This window comes from Pleurodeles waltl, chromosome 9 (genome assembly GCF_031143425.1).
Source record: "Pleurodeles waltl isolate 20211129_DDA chromosome 9, aPleWal1.hap1.20221129, whole genome shotgun sequence".
Taxonomy (NCBI): Eukaryota; Metazoa; Chordata; class Amphibia; order Caudata; family Salamandridae; genus Pleurodeles; species Pleurodeles waltl.
In genome coordinates this window covers 820,238,124-820,257,099 of record NC_090448.1, presented here as the reverse complement: position 1 = coordinate 820,257,099, position 18,976 = coordinate 820,238,124, and the positions used below count along the sequence as shown (strand labels likewise).

Below are 18,976 nucleotides of genomic sequence, written 5' to 3'. Positions count from 1 at the left end.
TTGACTCTTCTAACTATGAGCCATATGAGCCTGATGAAGCGTAAGGGAATATTTTGAGGATAACATAGTGGAAGCCTGCAGCTCTCAAACCCATCAGCAAACAACTAGAAAAGTACCTCAGATGTGAAGGCTACAATTATTTCTCCGTTCTAGCACAAGCCATGACACAGTAAATTAACCCAAGACAGAGAAATGCAAGTCATGCTCTTCACATCATTCTGAGATGACTACAAAATTGTCCCTGGATAATAGGGATGACAATGGCTACTACACACTGCCTGCTATACCAGCCAAACTAGCAAACCAGTCCCTAACACAAACACCGATAAGTCAAACCACTTGGATCAAGATCAAGCCACCTGACACAAATGCAAGACATCTGCAAACCCTGCAAGCCCTGGGAGTGTATCCACTCATGTCTAGCCCCCTGTCATTTGATCAGAGGACATAGTGCACCTGAGGTCCTCTGAATGGTCCCAGCTCCAGCCGTGTCTATTATCTACAGGCCAGATTGCAAAAGAACTTGGATAAAGAGGTGCACAGCAGGTTGGAGGCAGAATGCGTCAGACTGGATTTACCAGGGAAGATTACTGACACCCCAAATTTAGGCCCAGGCTGTTTTTTTTTTTTAATTTGTTTTTTTTAAGTATGAAAAAGACGCAAAGAAAGGTACTGACCGGGAATGACTGCTTTGTCAAGACAAGCAGCTGGATGTTACAAGGCCCCTGGCAAACATTAAAAAATTTGCTTTAGCAGGGAAGGAAACGAGACAATTGATCCACATATGCTTGCAGGTTCATCACAACACGCGATGTGGCTATTATGCAAAGCTAATTGTGCTATCACCACAGAGAAATGAAAATCTCTGTTCAAGCAAATCAATCTTAAAAGGACGGATCTTGCCTCATCGGAAGCGGAGGCATTTGCTGAAGGCTTACTATTCAAGACAAGCTAGTCAAATACATCAACAAGTTTGTTAACACCTTTATGGCCTTAGACAAGGCACAAACTTCTCTGAGGAAAGTATTTCAGACTAGCCTAATCTTTTGATGAAGGGGAGGGAGGGGAAGTTGTCAGGCTGACTGCAATATCAATGCCCACAAAGAAGAGCAAACTAGGATCCTGGGAGAAAAGTCCCAGAGGCAGGGCCTTTTTTCCATCCAACCTACGCTACCAATGAGGCAATTATTCAACAGGCCATTCTCAGCATCCCACCTGCACAAGTTTTTAGCCAAGACTCATTCCACTGTCTCAAATAATCCTTGGAGACAGGGTTAGTGCTTTCAGTCACAACTGGAGGGTTATGAACCATGATGCCTGGGTACTGGAAACCATTGAAGAATTGAATATAGAGTTCTATCAAACCCTGTGTCAGCATGGATCCCCAGCCAACTGCTTTTACCTCCTAACAAAAGGCAACCTTTTTCGATTCAGAAATACAAGAATTTTTGCAAACACAAGCTATAGTAACCCTCCTTCCACCAACGCAGACTGTTTTGTAGCAACATCTTCTTGATACAGAAAAAGGGTGGGGGTCCACAGACTGGTCCTAAAACTGAAGGAATTGAACCGTTTAATTGTTTACACGCATTTCAAGATGGAGGGCATCCAAATATCACAAGATCTACTTCAGCAAGGCGACAGGGTGGCCCACCAGGACCTCAAGGACACCTATCTAATAATCCTCATTTACACCCCTCACAGATGCTTCCTGCAATGCAGGTGGAAAGACTAATGGCATGCATTCTTAGTTCTACCCTTTAGTCTCTCCTCAGAGCTTCACCAAGGTAATGAAACCAGTAGTGGAGAGTTTAAGACAGAGGTGTACATACCATTACATACCTCAATGATGTCCATCTCATGGCACAGAGGAAAACTGCAGCTTCAAGATTTGAACTGGGTGATTCAAACTACAGGGCCTAGGATTCATAAGTTAGAGGGCGATTCTCTACCAAACCCAAACACTAAAATTCTTAGGATTCCACAGCGAGTCAGTGAAAGTTTAACTGCAACTACCAAAAAATACAAGAAATCAGGAAGGCATTGAGGTCAGCATTGACCAAGCAAAGAGTTTCACTCTGGTTGATTGCACGGATCGTGAGACTGCTGGCTTCACTGATTGAAACAGTGTTCCCAGGCCCTCTGTTTCACAGAAACTTACGACGACTAGTGATTCAACAACTCAGGAGGGGACTGATTTATAATGATTGAGTTTCTCTATCGAACGACGCCAGAGTGAAGTTCAGTTGGTGGATGAGCCAAATGGAAGGACGAAATGGCTGAATCATTTTTGGCTCACACTTGGATGCAATAATGGAGTCCAATGCCAGCCGTTGGGCTTAGGCTGCATGCTGCTGCAAATCTTTCACCAGAAGGAGACGGTTGTGAGAGGAGTTAAACTCCACCACTACTGTCTGGAACTCTCTGCGGGCTTGTTCCACATAAAGATGCTATCTAGGAAGAAAAACAATTGTTGTATACTGCTGCAAGTGGACAACAGAGCAGTCAGATACATTAACAAGTCAGGCAGCACCAGATCAAAGATACCGACAGAGATAGCCAAGGACTTTTGCGTTATCTGCCTGCAAAACAGGATCTTGGTGATCGCAGAATACATTCCAGGGCAATTCAATCAGACTGCAGACTGGAATTCCAGGTTCCTGACAGACAACAGCAACCGGAAGCTAAATCCAGAAGTGTTTCACTCCATCCATGAAACAATGGGTTCTTGTAAGACAAACCTATTTGTCTCCAAGCTAAACAGACAACTGGAGAGCGTCTTCAGTTCCAGACCAGACCCACTGGCAAAATTGACAGCCATTTTTCTACAGGATGGGTCCGTGGATCTGAATTATGCCTTCTCCTCCATTCGCAATGATAAGTCGGATGGTGGCGCAAGCAAGAAGATAACAAGTGGATTTAGTGGTAATCTCACCATTTTGACAGACAGAGCAAACGTTTCTGGTCCTCCTGGAGATTACATGCAACTTCCTGATCCCTTTACCGAATGATTCCGACAGGTCCAGGAGGTGAGTTACACCTGATGATAAAGCAAGATCAATTTAGCCTTACGGCATGGAAACTTTCGGGCAACATTAGCAAATGCCAGTAATTTCGAGCCTGGCTGCTAACTTAGTCAAGCAGGCCTCGGATCCTTCCACCCACAAGCAATACAAGTCAGCATGGAAAGGATGCATGGGCTGGTGCCTTGAACAAGATCTGGACTGCCTGGAAGCAGATATAACAGAGATTCTCAACATTTTATCTTAGAAGGCAGAAAAAGGTATTTCTTACAAGTCAGTAAATCATTTTCAATCTCCTATTTCAGCTGGTCATAAGCTTATAAATAATAATCCTATTGCAATGCATCCCCTCATTTGCAAACTACTTAAAGCAATTAGAATATACAATTCACCCAAGCCCAGATTGAACATATGGGATGAGAATCTCATACTGCAATTATTTGAGATTTGGCCAGAGAATACACAGTTATCAAGGAAACAATTGTCAGCTAATCTAGCTATGCTCCTATGTTTAGTATCCTGTAGGAAAGTCTCTGATGTTGAAGCTCTGGACCTGGCACATACAGTATATTCCTGGAAGGGATATTGTTTTCTATTACAACACAAAGACAATCCCTCAATGTATAGAATGTCCTGCGTTTCCAAATAATGATAAAATGTGTGTTGTCAAATGTTTGAAAATGTATATGAATAATGTAATAAGGGTTTACGAGCTGATCCCAATGGTCAATTGCTGTTTGCATTATTGAAACCCCATCGCCTCTTCAGCGACATTAGCGAGATGGGTCAGATGGTTGATGACTGAAGCTGGTGTAGACATTAAACTCTATGGAGCTCATTCTGCTACAGGAGTCATTGTCTCACAAGCTTATGAGTTAGGTTCCACATGGGAGGACAGAGAAGTGGACTGGTCTTTTGACTCAACATTTCAGCAGTTTTATTAGTAACCTATTGTTAATGTGGCATTAGTGGTCAAGCAGCTTGGAAGAAGCATAATCTGAATCCTCTGGCCTGACAGAATATAAAAATATGCTAGCTCTCGCAACAATAAATTTCAATTTGTTTAAGGACACGGAGGCAAGGATTATCCCACCCAATATAAGGTCAGATGATAATGCAACAGTGCTATTAAGTTATTTATTGACTATACCGACTCTGCACGTTGTGCCGTTTTTGGAGGATTACAACTGTATGAATTATGGCCTGAACTGTCATGATCTTTTACCCACTCATAGTTTTGACTTTTGACACAAAGATAGCCCCATACTTGTCCTTCGTGTTGCAGGTTCCGATCAGAAGCACGAGTAAGGATTGAATCATGTTTAAGTGTTTTCTAGGAGCAGAGTTGAGAGTTTTGACATGATTACAGTTAATGTTCAATAATTCAGACTGATGGTTTTATCTTTGATTTGAACTCACTGCATAGCAAAGAGGAAGCAAGATGGTGTGTCCCAGTTTTAAGGCTATATATTGGACAATGATTTGCAGAAAGGGGAAGGGGCATGTGGTGTTAAGAGGCCCTTGAGATTTTTAGTCCTTTATGGAGTATTGTTTTTTTTTTTTTTTTTTTTTAATTGGCTACTGTGTTGATATCAGTAAAGAGAAGCATCATCCTCATCACTGTGTCCTTAATAGAACTGATAATTCTTGTTGTGAAAGCTCGCAAATGTTATATTCTTTCATACATCTAATAAGACAAGTCCGCATTATCTCCCACGGAGTACATGAAGTGAAGGGGAGGGACTTGCAACACATAAATTACTCTTGTTTTTCTGCCCCCACATACTGAATGTAAGTAATGTCTGTCAAAAGAGCGCCAAGCACTTCCTGTGTTGTTACCCATAATAGTTTGCCAAGAAAAGCAGGTAGAGGCACCTGCTGCTGACGGATGATGGTAGTGACATGTATACCAACTGTCCACCCCATCTTATTATTAAATAGCTGTGACATCATTTCCAAATTTTGCTCTTAAAGAAAGCTTCATTTTGTTGGATTAAAAAGGGAGAGAGGGTTCATGTACATTAAGAATGAATGTTACTAAGAACATGGGGAAAAAGTATACACTGACTTAGAACTGTTTACTCAAGCACGTAAAACGTTCACTACACCAAATGAATGGACTGAATAAAATGTTTGATGGGCTGGCAGAAAAATATATATTGCCTTTTAAAAGAAACCTGCAATAGACGTTCCACTCTTTAATGTGAACATGGAAAGAAATATCACTCATTTCCTTCCATACACACACCTTGTGGGGGAATCACAAACTGCTCAAACATTAATATTCTGAAGTTGTACCTTACACTGATCATGTATGCACCACCTAAAAACTACTATAAAACTTTATTTATTCTTTCTATACAAATCAAACAAACTACACAAACATTAGAAACTCTAAAGGTATAGTTACACCTTAAATGTATAATCTATACACGGTCTTCAAATTACTATACCAGGCACACCTCCATACATTCTGACAACTCACTAGCCAGACTACATTAAATATAACTTACACCATTATGTGGCACTTATATCCTTTCATATAACGTCACTTATAACGTGAAATTATAGCATTCAAAAGAACATTTATGACACCACGAATCATGGGTCAGACAGTTGAATATACTATAGTACAGTGCAGTGGAGTGGCGTAGTGGAAACAGGAGGAGTGTTGAACAAAGAAATAGCGTAAAGTTTAGTATTGTAGAGTGCATAGAGTTCAGTGGGGTAGAGTGAAATATCGAACCGTGGAGTGGAATACAGTGGAGCGGAGTGGCGTAGAGTGGGGTAAAGTGGAGCGGCATACAATGTAGAGGCATACAGTACAGTGGCGTACAGGGGATATATAGCATAAATAAGTGTGGTGTAGGGTGGCTGAGTTTAATGGCATAGAGGGGAATGGCACAGAGGGGAATATAGTCAAGCGGAGAAGCGTCACGTGGAGTACATTGGAATAGCATTGAGGAAAGTGGCATAGAATAGAGTGAATAGGCTTACCATGGAATAGCAGAGTAGAGAGGTGCAGGGTGGCGTAGGGTAGAATACATGACACAACATACACACACCAGTGACACTGCACTCACACATGACACAAATACACTCATCTACACAAACACAACATGCATGCAACTGAATTCTGCATGCAGCAACACAACAAACAACACAGCGACATGCATACCATATGCAAGTGGCACACATTCTGACACAACCACATCACCCACTACACCTCCTTCCACCTCACACTGCCAATCGCATTGCATGCGCACATACACCTACTGACACACACACAAACACAACTCGAAGCATAACATAATAGGCCCACTTTCAACACACACACACATCAGCACAGCTGACAAGTGTGAATGTACCGTCATTGTGGTGCCAGCATTCATTTGGCAATGAATACCGACATCATAATGACAGCTGTGCCTGTGTTTGGCATGTGTTCTGTACCAATGTGTCCCCACTAGAGTCTGACCCACCTGACCCCAACATATGCATGTCACTTTCATATAATGCAATTACTGTGCCATGTATATGTCTGCAATGGTCTTGTGTCCATGTGCAGTTATCCCCTAATGTACACAGTCAATGCGGGTTCCCTACCTTCACGTTCAGCAACTGTGGGGATGGTGGTGGGGGGGGGGGGGGGGACAGTGGGAAAGGCAGGGAGAGGTGTCATGCTTTCTCTGTGGTCCCGTGGCAGCAACAACGGAGGGCCCAGTCGTGTTCAGCCATAAGCAGAATTGGAAGGAAAGGTGAGTTTTCATCTCCTCCCAACCCCTGCCCCTCCAATCCGCCAAGTCAGAAGTGGAGGTCAGACCTCCACTTTTTGCTTGGCAGTCTGGCACATCCACATCTGCTCGGCAGGTAGTGTGGCTGGATCCCGTCGTCAGCCACACTTTCCTTTGGATCTATCGTCACAGATGGAAATCCTTGGCCGAGTCTGCAGGACTCGGGCAGCTTCAAGTCTATGGGACTGCCAACATCTAAATCGGGCAGGCGAACTACCAAGGAGGTGGGTGGGTTTTCCCATCAGAAAACTGACAACAGGACAGTTACCACCAACATCTAAATCAGGCCCTAAGTGTGGTCTAATTAATATTTAACTCTTCTGAAAATTAAAAGTGCAAACTATATTTTAGACAATCCTTGTTCTGCGTTCTGGGTTTTAAGGGAATATATTGTGTAGTAATATTTTTTTGTATTTCTTATACTCATTTTAATTATTGTAATTACACCCTACTACACTATGTTTCTCCTTAAAACCCACAACGCAGACTAGGAGTACATTTTTACATAGGGGTGGGTGGAATATGAATCTGCGGAATTTCACTGAATTGCCTTAAACATTTTGTGGTGGGGCAGAGTGGACATTTGGAGCTATTTTCATAGTGCAAAATGCACCCTTATAACCTATAAATGGTTGCGAGGATGAATTTTTCACTAAGAAATAGAGCAGCCAAATACAAATGCACTGTAGTGCATTCCCCTAGATGCCCTTGCATACTCTGCAGTGATTACTGCAGAGTATGTAGAGGGTACCGAGAAGTATGCAATACTACTCCTCATCTGCCTTACATTCTCTGCAGTAATCATGGGAGAGTATGTAAGGGCGTCAAAGGTTATGCCCTACACACCCTACCATACTCTGCAGTAATCACTGAAAAGTATGTAAGCACCCTTACATAGTCTGCAATGTGTACTGCAGAGTATGTAAGGATCCCAAGGGATATGCACTGCTCTGCATACCCCTCTATGACCTTACATACTCTGCAGTAATCACTACAGAGTGTGTAAGGATGCCAGCGGTTATGCACTACAGTGCATATCCCTTTAGTGCATACAGTGGTTACTAAACGGGGCCAGAAGAGGAAACCGACCCTCTATGTTTAAAAATCACTGCAGATTAAAAGCTTTAATCTGCAGTGGTTTTTAAATACAGATAGACTGTTCCAGTCCTCTTCAAAAACCAAACACAGCAGATTAATTCCGCCAGAAGAATATTACGAATTCCACCCAGGCCTAATTTTACAAAAAATTTAATATGTAAAACATTAAAAAGACATTGTACTACACTATATTTCTCATTAAAACAATAAGAAGTCGTTTTTTTTTTTTTTTTAAGTACCATGGTATTTTCTATGTAGTACTCTGGTACTCCATCAACTTTTTCAAAATTATAATGACAAATATAAAGCATTGTCCCTATCTATTAACACTTTAATAAAGTGGTCATAAGTAGTTAAAATGTTTCAAAACAACTATTTACCCATCTTTAAGGCCCTAACCCAGAACACTGCCAAAGTATGGGGAAAACAACATGGCTGCCTTTTACTGTTGTGAAGGAAGCCAACAGCCAGTGATATACTGCCTCGTCATAAGCATGTACCATGGTATACAGAGAAATTACTGCAGTATACCACGGCCGACTGTATCACTAAGCTTAGTGCCTTATAAATGCAAAACTACTAAACGGATTTGCATAAAATAGCAAAAATTATCCTTTCCACACCATAATATAAATACTCCTGCCAAATTTCATGAAAATCCATTCAGCCTTTTTGCCACTACGACTGTCTAAATTGTCTATGGAAAATGCATTGGATGAAAAATGCATTTTGCCACCCCTTTTTAGGTTTCGTCTGCACGGTGTGCGCTTGCGAAGTCTTCTCTTAAAAAAAGGTTAGAACTAGAACAGGTGTCTTCAATGAGAAGCTCATCAGCTACTAGTAGTTCTTGAGCTGCCCATAAGTAGCTCTCCTGTGTGCAGCCCAGCCTACAGAAACTGTAAAGTGTATATTCAAAACAAAAATTTTACTTGTCTTATGTGGTCAGCATTAAAATTCTAATATTCATAGCTCTAGATGATTTTCTTTGAACATAAGCAGTTTTTACTACAGAAATGGTTGGAGACCCCTGGAGCTTCGAATCCGCCCAATACTTATCAGAACTTACCATTCGTCCATTCCAATGTTGCTCAAATTAAATTGCTTCTCATTGGTCAGCACATTGTTTACGTCGTCATCTGCATTCACCTCCTGCTCTTCCAGCTCTGCTTTTGTCGTCACGTGGAGCTTTAACCACGCACACCTTCCGGTCACTGACACTGGCTACTGTCAGTGTCCTTCCACTGACTATTCACTCACCAGGTAGTATTTTTTTTAACAATTCCAAACAGCCACTGTTTTTGTCCTCTTTCTGCACCTTTCTGGCACAAACACAGCCAAAGGTACTGCAGTGCTTTACTTTTTTTGCTTGCTTCTACACACTCCATACAAGTGCATGTGTTTGCAGTGCATTGACTTAACTTTCGAACTCTCCAATGAGGGGCTTTTATTATTATTTCTTTCTTTTGTTGGCATATGTCTGTAGAACAAACGAGAGCTGAAGGTATTGGAGTGCGTTACAAGGATGAACCATCGCTTAGGCTGTAAGTAGCAACGTCAGTCATTTTATCTTCCGGACGTCTAAAAATTTTAATGCAGCGGTGGGTTTTTACTTTTCTTGGTTTAGCTTCTCATAAATACTATACCTGCATAGCAAGGCGCTGCAGACTACTTACGTCATTGCATCTGATGTTTCAGGAAGATAAAAAGAACTCAAGAAGTGTTGCTGAGGCACACACCAGCTCCTGTTTGTGATGCCTTAGTTGACATTTCACTTGCCACAATGCCCCTGGCACACAGTGTTTCAGAGCTAGAAAATCATATAACTAATCAAATGTAACTGGTGCTCACATGCACGTTTGTGCACAGCCCTGAGGAAGGTGGTTAAAATATATCAGTTGGTGTCACGATCCACCGAAACACGCGTCCTCCTTTGATATATAAGGACTATTTGAAAGTGATCAAAAAATAAAATATGTGGATGAAGAGAAAGCACTTTTTACAGCTGATGATAAATTTGAGCTTCCAGATTGTTGTTTGATGTATTCTTGATATGGTTTATTAGTGGGTCAAAAGAAAATTGTATTTGCTTTTGAAATTTGAAGTATTTATATTGAGACTTTTGTGATATTTGTTGTGTATATGTTTGAAGTCTTGAGTCTTGTGTATATGTGACATAAGTTTTTGTTTTTCCATGTCTGCTGCAAATTTGATTGTGATTTATTGTACATTATTATGAATAAATATTTGGTAATTATGTTCTTGTATTGTTTATATTTTAGTTTATTTTTGTATTGGTTCGAGGTTTAGACTATTGGTCTAAATTATCAGAGAGAGAAGAGTTATTTCTCTTAATAGACTTTATTCCCTTATTCTCTCTTTTGATTTGATATAGGGATCCCCTTTTTTTGATATGTGCTCCTAAGAACAAGCTTAGAAAAATATCTCCTCCCTTGTAACAATAAAACCAACTCATTGATATTTGGTAACAGTTAGTTAGCCACCACAATGTTTTGATCGAGCGTGCAGAGGTCAACACAAACTCTTAAACTACCACCCGACTTTCCTGTTATAACCACCGTAGAAATCCAACTAGAAGTTTCAATTGGCACAATAATACCCTCCTGTACCATTTTCGAGATCATCCTACTCACTTCTTGACAAGCCGAAAGTGGTACCTTCCTCAATTTATGTTGAACAAGGATTGCATTTTCTTTTACCACAATCCTATGTACATAACCTTTAAGTTCCCTCAATGTATCATTGAAAACTTCTTTATATTCATCCAGAATTATGTCAAGGTAATCACCATTCACTAACATAACATTCTCTTGCGCTCGTGGATCTATCTTAATGTGAAGATCATATTGATGATGCCATCCCAGAATCGGTGGTCCACTGCTGGCCGCATAAACCTTCCCATCAACATGTCTTCTCCCAAACTCAGTCTTCGCCAACATATATCCCAATATGTCAATTTTCATACTCTGGTAATCTCCTGGATTTATTTTGTTAGGCAAAAGTCTTACACCCGGCTACTCCTGTGAAAATAATTCTTTAGGTATAATTGTACACAATGACCCTGAATCAATCATTAGTGGTCCTGCCTCTTATCATAAAGTTCGCCTTCTGTCTAGGTGGCTTAATGTCCCCCAGCACTTCCTTGTTTTCTACTGACAAAACTCTATCCAATCCTTTTTCAAGTGTTGGATGATTATCATGCACCACCCCCACACTGTACTTGGACCCTGTCTTACATATACGTGCAAAATGGCCTTTTTATCCCCACACTGCATGCACTCTTTACCTATTGCAATACATGTTTTAGACTCTGAATTGTGAAACTTGCTTCCACATCTTGTACAAGGCTTATTCACATTTTTCCCAACATTACTGTGAATAGTTTTGCTATTATGTTTACATGTGGAGTTTGTACCTGCCAGTACTTCATTATCCTCACCCCCCACTTTACTTATACAAGTAACATCAATCCCATTTGAATCTGTTTTGTCCTTTCTCTCCATTTCTGTCATACAGTATTCTAACTGTTCAGCAATCTTCACTATTTCAATAGTATCCTTCAAGGTAGGATTTTTCGCCACCCACAATCTCTCCTGCATTTTTTTTAAATTCGGCATTGTGCGATTAATTGGTCCCGGATTAACTCATCTGTCATTGTTCCAAATTGAAATCTGGTGGACAATTCTCTCAATCTAGAAACAAATACATCAAGACTCTCCCCTGCTCTTTGGGGTTGTGTATAGAATTTATGTCTTGTCATAACTATATTAGATTCTTTCGCAAACCGTTTTTCCAATCTCTTTAATACCTCGGTGTATACATCCATCATTTGTTGACCTTCTTGTTGTACTATTTGAGGTAAGTATTGAAAGTCCGCTGTCCTTCTTGGCCCAACGTACTAAGGAGAATCGCTTTTTTTTCCCTAGCAGGTCTCAAGACTTGTCCATCCAGTGCCACTAAACAGTTTTCAAAAATGTCCACCCACTCTTCCCAAGGAATAGTTGGATTACCTGGCTGAGTCAAAAATGTGGGTGGTGGTATTATACCTTGACTGTTATTAGCCATTGACCGTATATGTAATGGACAAAAGAAAAGAAAAGAAAAAAAAAATTATATATATTTTTTCCCCCTTTCGTTTTTAAATCAATATATATGTATTTTTATTTTTTAATATATATATTATCCTTATATGTTGTTAAACTTATATTTTATATACTTTTTTTTTTTTTTAACTAGCTCAATAGAGCACTAAAAATTGACTTGCTTTACTCTCCTATGTCCTAAAATGTCCACTGTGACGCTATGGAGCGTCTCCTAGTAACCAATAACATCGACACGTTATTCAACTTGTTAAAATGGTTGCTGTTAGGCGAAGAAGCGTCTCCTAGCAACCAATCCTTCCGACGTTGACGTGTTGTCTGAGGTGCTACAATGGTTGCTGTTAGGCTAAGGAGCGTCTCCTAGCAACCAATCCTTCCTGTGAGGAGCACGCTCCACTGGAAATGCCAACCATAGAGGAGTGCGTGAGGTAATACGAGCACACAGCACCGCTCGCACTCCTCAGCACGCGCTTAAGTCTCCGCTCACTTCCAGATAATCGAACTGAAAAAAAGTAAGGAACAAAAACAGTACCTTTTGTTCTTTGTTAGTTTTTTTTTTTTTCTCAATCCGAACGGAAGAATGAAATCTTCTTGTGGGTTTGTCGCTCCTCAGGTCTATGTCTACTCCCACTCGATCCGCCAGTCCGCTAGCGCTCGTCGCCATAAATTTGTTGTGAATATATAAGGATGCGGATCCGATGTAGTTGCGATGCAGCATTTATTTAGATAAATGTAGATGCAGCCACAATACGAGCTCCCTCGCTAGCGTCTGGCTCCCAGTCCTCGTTAGATAACCGTCCTCAATCTAATCCACCAGGCATTCTTAACATGGAATTGTCGGCATGAGGAACATGACGACAATTCCATGAATACAACAGTCACCTTTATGTCAGACACAGTATTAAAGCACCTACAAGCCATTTTTCAGGGATGTGAAACAATATCTAAGATTAAAAGTTTGCATACACAAAATATGTTTATTGAAATTTTTTTCTTTTTTTTACTACGAGAAACCTAAATATACCATTCCATTGCCTGTTCCGGGCTCCTGGTAACTCAGATGACAGTTGATCATAGATCATTCAAGAAAAGGATACAAAACCTAGAATTTCACAGCACTGACTCAGGAGTGGTGATTAAACACTTAGCTACCAAGGCCTTTTCACGCTCAGCGCTGAGCCCTTGTTTTAGTTCAAGCAGACCAGACAGCGCAAACTGACTGGTTGCTAAATATCTGTTGTAAACCTTATGTAGGCTTAGAGGTTTTGGCTATTCATGTTACATTTTGGATCCTTTCTTGTTAAAGGCACTAGACCTACCAACACAAAATATCCATACTGCTGTACTTTTACAGACAAACCAGGAGGTGCGTGGAGAAAACCAGCATGAGGAGCAACACAGCATGAGGGACTATTTGACAAGGGAAGCAGCACACGAGAGTGAGATATAGCAAACACATACTCTCATTTGGTACAGAATGAGAAAGAAAAATGTAGTTCCTTAAATGTGAGCAGTGGAAAGATACAAGTCAGCCATTCAAAATGATTGTAAAGAGGCTGGGGGTATAATGCAGGAAGAGGAAGGCAAGCCACTGAATAAGAAGCAAGCAAATGAGTTGACAATAAAGCTAATCAATAGTAAGAAATGGACAGCCTCTATGCCCCCTGTAAGGTAACAAGAGGTCTTATGCAAGACACAGCGTATGCACTGTCTTAGGGGAGACCAAAAAGGTAATCTCCTGCGAATGGGCAGCAGTAAAATTGTTGATCTCCTACAATGAGTCACTGGTACAAGAAAGTCCTAAAGTGAAAAATCAGGCGTGCTGCTGTTCATTACTAAACATGCAAAACGAATATATGCACTATTAAGGGGTAACACATCTGCTAGAGGAAGCGACACTTGTGAATACAGAAACCTTGGGCAGATGGGTTGCAGCAGTGAGGCTGACAGAAAGCCACAGAATGAAAAACATAGTGATGTCAAGGGTAGAATCTCCAGCAGAGTAGCAGCAGTAAAACCGATATTTGAGAACTCCACCTGCGACAGCAGTAATTATGTCAGGAGCCTACTAGAAAAGGGTAACTCGTTCAAAAGGTGCAAAGGAATTAATACATTAAGGACTGAATATTGTTATTTAAGAGGTGGGGATGGTAAACAGAACAAATCCCTAAAACACCAGAGTATTAACAGAGCTGACATTTAAGTTTTTTGTTTGTTTTTTAAAGAACACGACTTCCCAAATTTCAAATCTAGGTACTTCATATGAGTGGTCTTTACCTCATATCCTAAGCCAATATAGCTGTCAAAGTTGTGAACTTGCAACTTAACATCAAACAAAGTCCAAACACACAGAGAAGCTAGTCAGATCTCTATTCCTAGCGAAGGTAGCTAACTAAAACCCACTCAAATAGAGAAAGCCCACCAGAAGGATTCACATCAAATCATACTTAGTGTTGCATTTAGCAGTGTCCAACTTTTTATGTCTCACAATAGCCTAAAGTGCTCAGAAGCTGTGTGATGGGAGTAGGACAAAACAAACGAGAGACATATGCATTTGGGTTTTAGTAAGATATTTAGAAAAATATATCCTGCACAGGAACACCTACCATGCTATCAGAAGAACAGAACCTAAACATATATATTAGTAAATACCCATAAACCATAAACCTTCACTGGCAGAGAACTATTTGGTGGTGCTTATCATTTCGATGAATTCGGGAGAGAAAGAACAAAGAGTTAATTGCTTAAGGAGAGTCGGCAGAATGTGTGTGGAAGTACGTGGTGCTTTGGGTACCCTTCTTGACTGCAGAACTGTTGCTCCAGAAGGGCGAGTATCTGAGTAAGAGACGAAGTAGTGCTTTAACGAGAGGGAATCCCTTCACGGGACTACTAGTAGCACAGTTATGAAGCGAAAGCCCTTCAGTGAGACAGCAGCAACCAAGTTTAAAAATGTATTTATATATTTTTTTTTTGGGGGGGGGTGGAGGGGTGAGAACCGTAGTGATACTAGAAAGGCAAAATTACCTTGGGTCACTCCTACAGTGTCCTACTAATTATTTATTTTACTACAAAGTATATTATCATAAACCCCTTGATTTATGTTATATTATCCAGAAACTTCCATTACTGCAGCATGTCTAGTTGCAATATCTACATCTAGTCTTATTATTACTTCCTCTTTGATCTTTACATACCCTAATACTTCGTCCCCTCAAAGACAACTATTTTGGAAGATCAATGTGAATCTCCATGCCACTCCACAACATTCCCCTGGACTCGTCATTCAAATTATTGGTAAAAAAACAAAACAACTGTACTTTCTGGGGGGGTACTACTCTACTTACTTCCTCTGCAAATGTAAAAAGTCTATCACTTGATTGCTTGTCATAGAAAATGTAATCAGTTTTGCTTAATGTATATAACTGCGAGAAGTCATATTCAAAATATGAAGACAAAATATAAACACAATGTATCAAAAGGTGCTCCAAGAACGGCGTAGTGACGGGAGTAAGTGAAATGAAATGTGCAAGTGCTGTATACAAAGTAGATATACAAAGTAGATATACAAAGTTAGGGGCTGCTGTGAATATAAATTTCAACACTACAACTCAGAATCAGAGTATGGTGTGTAGATCCTAATTAAAATCAGTCCTCTAACATATTTGTCAAAATTCAACTCTAATAAACATTATTTTAAAACAGGGTCATGATAAGGAGCAGTCAATAAAGCACTAATCTCACGGGAAACATCCCCATATATGGATTACTCAACCTCTTGTCACATGCAGGTTACCCCCAGTTAGTTTGACGTTTCGGGGGATTCAGCATAGCCATAGAGCAATAAAAACGCGGTAAAAATAAATAAAACATCTTTGCTCTATCACCGTCAACAGATCGGTCGTGGGGCGCTTGCAACCATTTGGAGCTGCAAACTGGATGCTGTGTGTTCCAGATTCTGATATTATCGCGCCCCACTTTCCAGAGATATAAGGGGTGGCCCTTTCATAATGCGAAGATTCAAATTATAACAGATTAATTGGTAATCTAATCAAACTGTGTCTGAAAAATCACAGTGATAACTGCACAATCTTATTATACTCGGAATTTTGACTTACTGTTTTACAAAACCCACCTCTGACAAATCTTTATTTCATACACATTAATCTGTATATCATGAGCAGAAAACTTAAAAAAGTTATACATCTCAAGAGAAGGCTTAGCTCGTCATGCAGGTAACAGAAGTGTAGCTAAAGCAGACTAAAACAGTGCGCAGCAGCTGGGCAATAGTATTACTTTTAGGAATGCGCTGCATCGAAGCAGGTGGTTTTTAAATGTCAAACACATCACAGAGACGATAGCAGGCGCGGCTGTCAGATAATATAAGGTGGGCTTGGCAGGTGGGGCATGATAACATCATTGTAAACAACAGGGCGAAACCAATATTGCTGTGAAATGGAGATAGTGGGCAACACTCTACACTCCTCTCCTTGATTTGATTCCGCCCAGGGACCAGGCACATTCCCTTACCGTAGGTCTCGGACATGGTCTCTCCGAGCCGGTTCAGCACAACGGACAATTTCTTCACCCAGGTCAGTTCGGCCGCAGGGAGTGAAGGCAATCCAACATGGCGGTCCCGGCCTTTCCTCCGCAGCTTTCTGCGCATATACGTCACCGCGCTGTGGTGTAATGCAGAACACGCCTTCCAAGAATATTGTTTGATGGGTGGGGTGGGAGCTGGGGGAAAAGCGAATGAGAGAGAGAGGATCAGTGATATGTTAGTTACTACCTCGTTCTCGGCATTATTTACTTCCAAGGTTCACGCTTTCAGTTTACGAGGTATTGGGCAGTCTAACATGGCGCCGCATCCAAGCGATTTATGACTCCCTCAAAACAAAGCTGCGTCCGCATAGCAACATAATGAGTTTACTTACTTTAAATTGGTCAGTGGTTTTGTAAACTATTTTCATATTTACCAGTTGTAGTTTATTTGTCAGAATTTTCGACAAATCTAACCAAATCTGTCACTAGTGCTCTCTCTGCACAGCTAAAATTGGATATCATTTCAAACTCTTTGCCATATCTTTAAGTTGTATGTTTATATCGTTAGAGAAAGCTTTAAACATTGAAGACGCATAGTGACAGTCTAGTTTTTTTATTTCCTCCGACGCGACGCATGTGTACAGTACATCACAGAACTAGAATGCTAACGTACCTAAATGTGACATTGGAGATGCCATGCTACGATAGGTAGGAACGACTTCTACGTGTACGTTTATTTACTGAACCTTTTCAGAAAACTAGAGGAAATATTGACACAGAATCAACAAAAATGTAAAATTCTACAGGCGGGGTCAGATTGCTCTTTCAGAGTGGAAATGCTCGATATTCTATTTTGCTGAAATACATGGATTGCTTGCATGCATATGTGGACCATACACAAAAACTGACATTGGGCTCATAGCTGCCAAATTTCAAATTGCTTATGTGTGGCATTTTGACAGTTCCATTCTTATGAGCACACATGCCAAAATTTCGACACTGGGAAAAGGGAGATAGTGAAAAAAAATGGGGGATTTTATTTTCCTCATTGATTAGGAAACAGAGGCAATTGTCGTTAGGAGGCTGCTGAAATAAAGTAATTTTTGGCTTTAAAAATGTGGAGTCTCCTGCCTGAATCAGGTCTGCTGACAAGTATGTATGAGTGACTTTCAAATGCCAGACCTGCCAACTCACAGGGTGCCACAGTGTGACAGAAGATATTAGACATTCATGCGGTCACCTGATGAGAAGCCAATAATAGCACGTGGTGGCAGGGAAAACAAGCTGACATCCGTGTGCATCATTTTCCCCATCTGTCACAACTGGGGGGTCTCTCAAAAAGGGAACCCTGAGAGCACCTGAAATAATATAATAGATGCATCTTTCTTTTCCAAGGGCTGTATGTCCATGAGATCATAGAGTGCGTCAGTGCTGACCAGCTCCCTTTCACTGTCCTAAAATGACTCGCAAACATGAAAACAGTGAGGGGGTCATTATGAGTTTGGCAGTCTCAGGACCTCCATGTTGGCAGTGACAGTCGTACCGCCAATGGGCCGGCGGTGAAAAAACGCCAAATTATGACAATGGCGGTCTCCCCAACAGAACACAGCCAAACAACCGGCGGTGTGGACATGCTGCCACGGACGTCGGTAGGTACTTTCAGGCTGCCGAGGGCCATGTTTCTGCCGGTCATACAGGGAGTGCAGAATTATTAGGCAAGTTGTATTTTTGAGGATTAATTTTATTATTGAACAACAACCATGTTCTCAATGAACCCAAAAAACTCATTAATATCAAAGCTGAATATTTTTGGAAGTAGTTTTTAGTTTGTTTTTAGTTTTAGCTATGTTAGGGGGATATCTGTGTGTTCAGGTGACTATTACTGTGCATAATTATTAGGCAACTCAACAAAAAAATATATATACCCATTTCAATTATTTATTATTACCAGTGAAACCAATATAACATCTCAACATTCACAAATATACATTTCTGACATTCAAAAACAAAACAAAAAAAAATCAGTGACCAATATAGCCACCTTTCTTTGCAAGGACACTCAAAAGCCTGCCATCCATGGATTCTGTCAGTGTTTTGATCTGTTCACCATCAACATTGCGTGCAGCAGCAACCACAGCCTCCCAGACACTGTTCAGAGAGGTGTACTGTTTTCCCTCCTTGTAAATCTCACATTTGATGATGGACCACAGGTTCTCAATGGGGTTCAGATCAGGTGAACAAGGAGGCCATGTCATTAGATTTCCTTCTTTTATACCCTTTCTTGCCAGCCACGCTGTGGAGTACTTGGACGCGTGTGATGGAGCATTGTCCTGCATGAAAATCATGTTTTTCTTGAAGGATGCAGACTTCTTCCTGTACCACTGCTTGAAGAAGGTGTCTTCCA

The 18,976-nt window shown here is 40.7% G+C and overlaps 1 protein-coding gene across 1 annotated transcript in view; it reads right to left on the bottom strand.

The window, feature by feature from the left end:
• RAB4B (RAB4B, member RAS oncogene family) overlaps nucleotides 1-16,711 on the bottom strand; it is a 152,130-nt gene extending 135,419 nt beyond the window's left edge. The window contains exon 1 of the mRNA XM_069208109.1: nucleotides 16,561-16,711. Coding sequence (XP_069064210.1) covers nucleotides 16,561-16,696 — 136 coding nt within the window. The 5' untranslated portion in view covers nucleotides 16,697-16,711. The remainder of the gene's footprint in view (nucleotides 1-16,560) is intronic.
• Nucleotides 16,712-18,976: the final 2,265 nt, after the last annotated feature.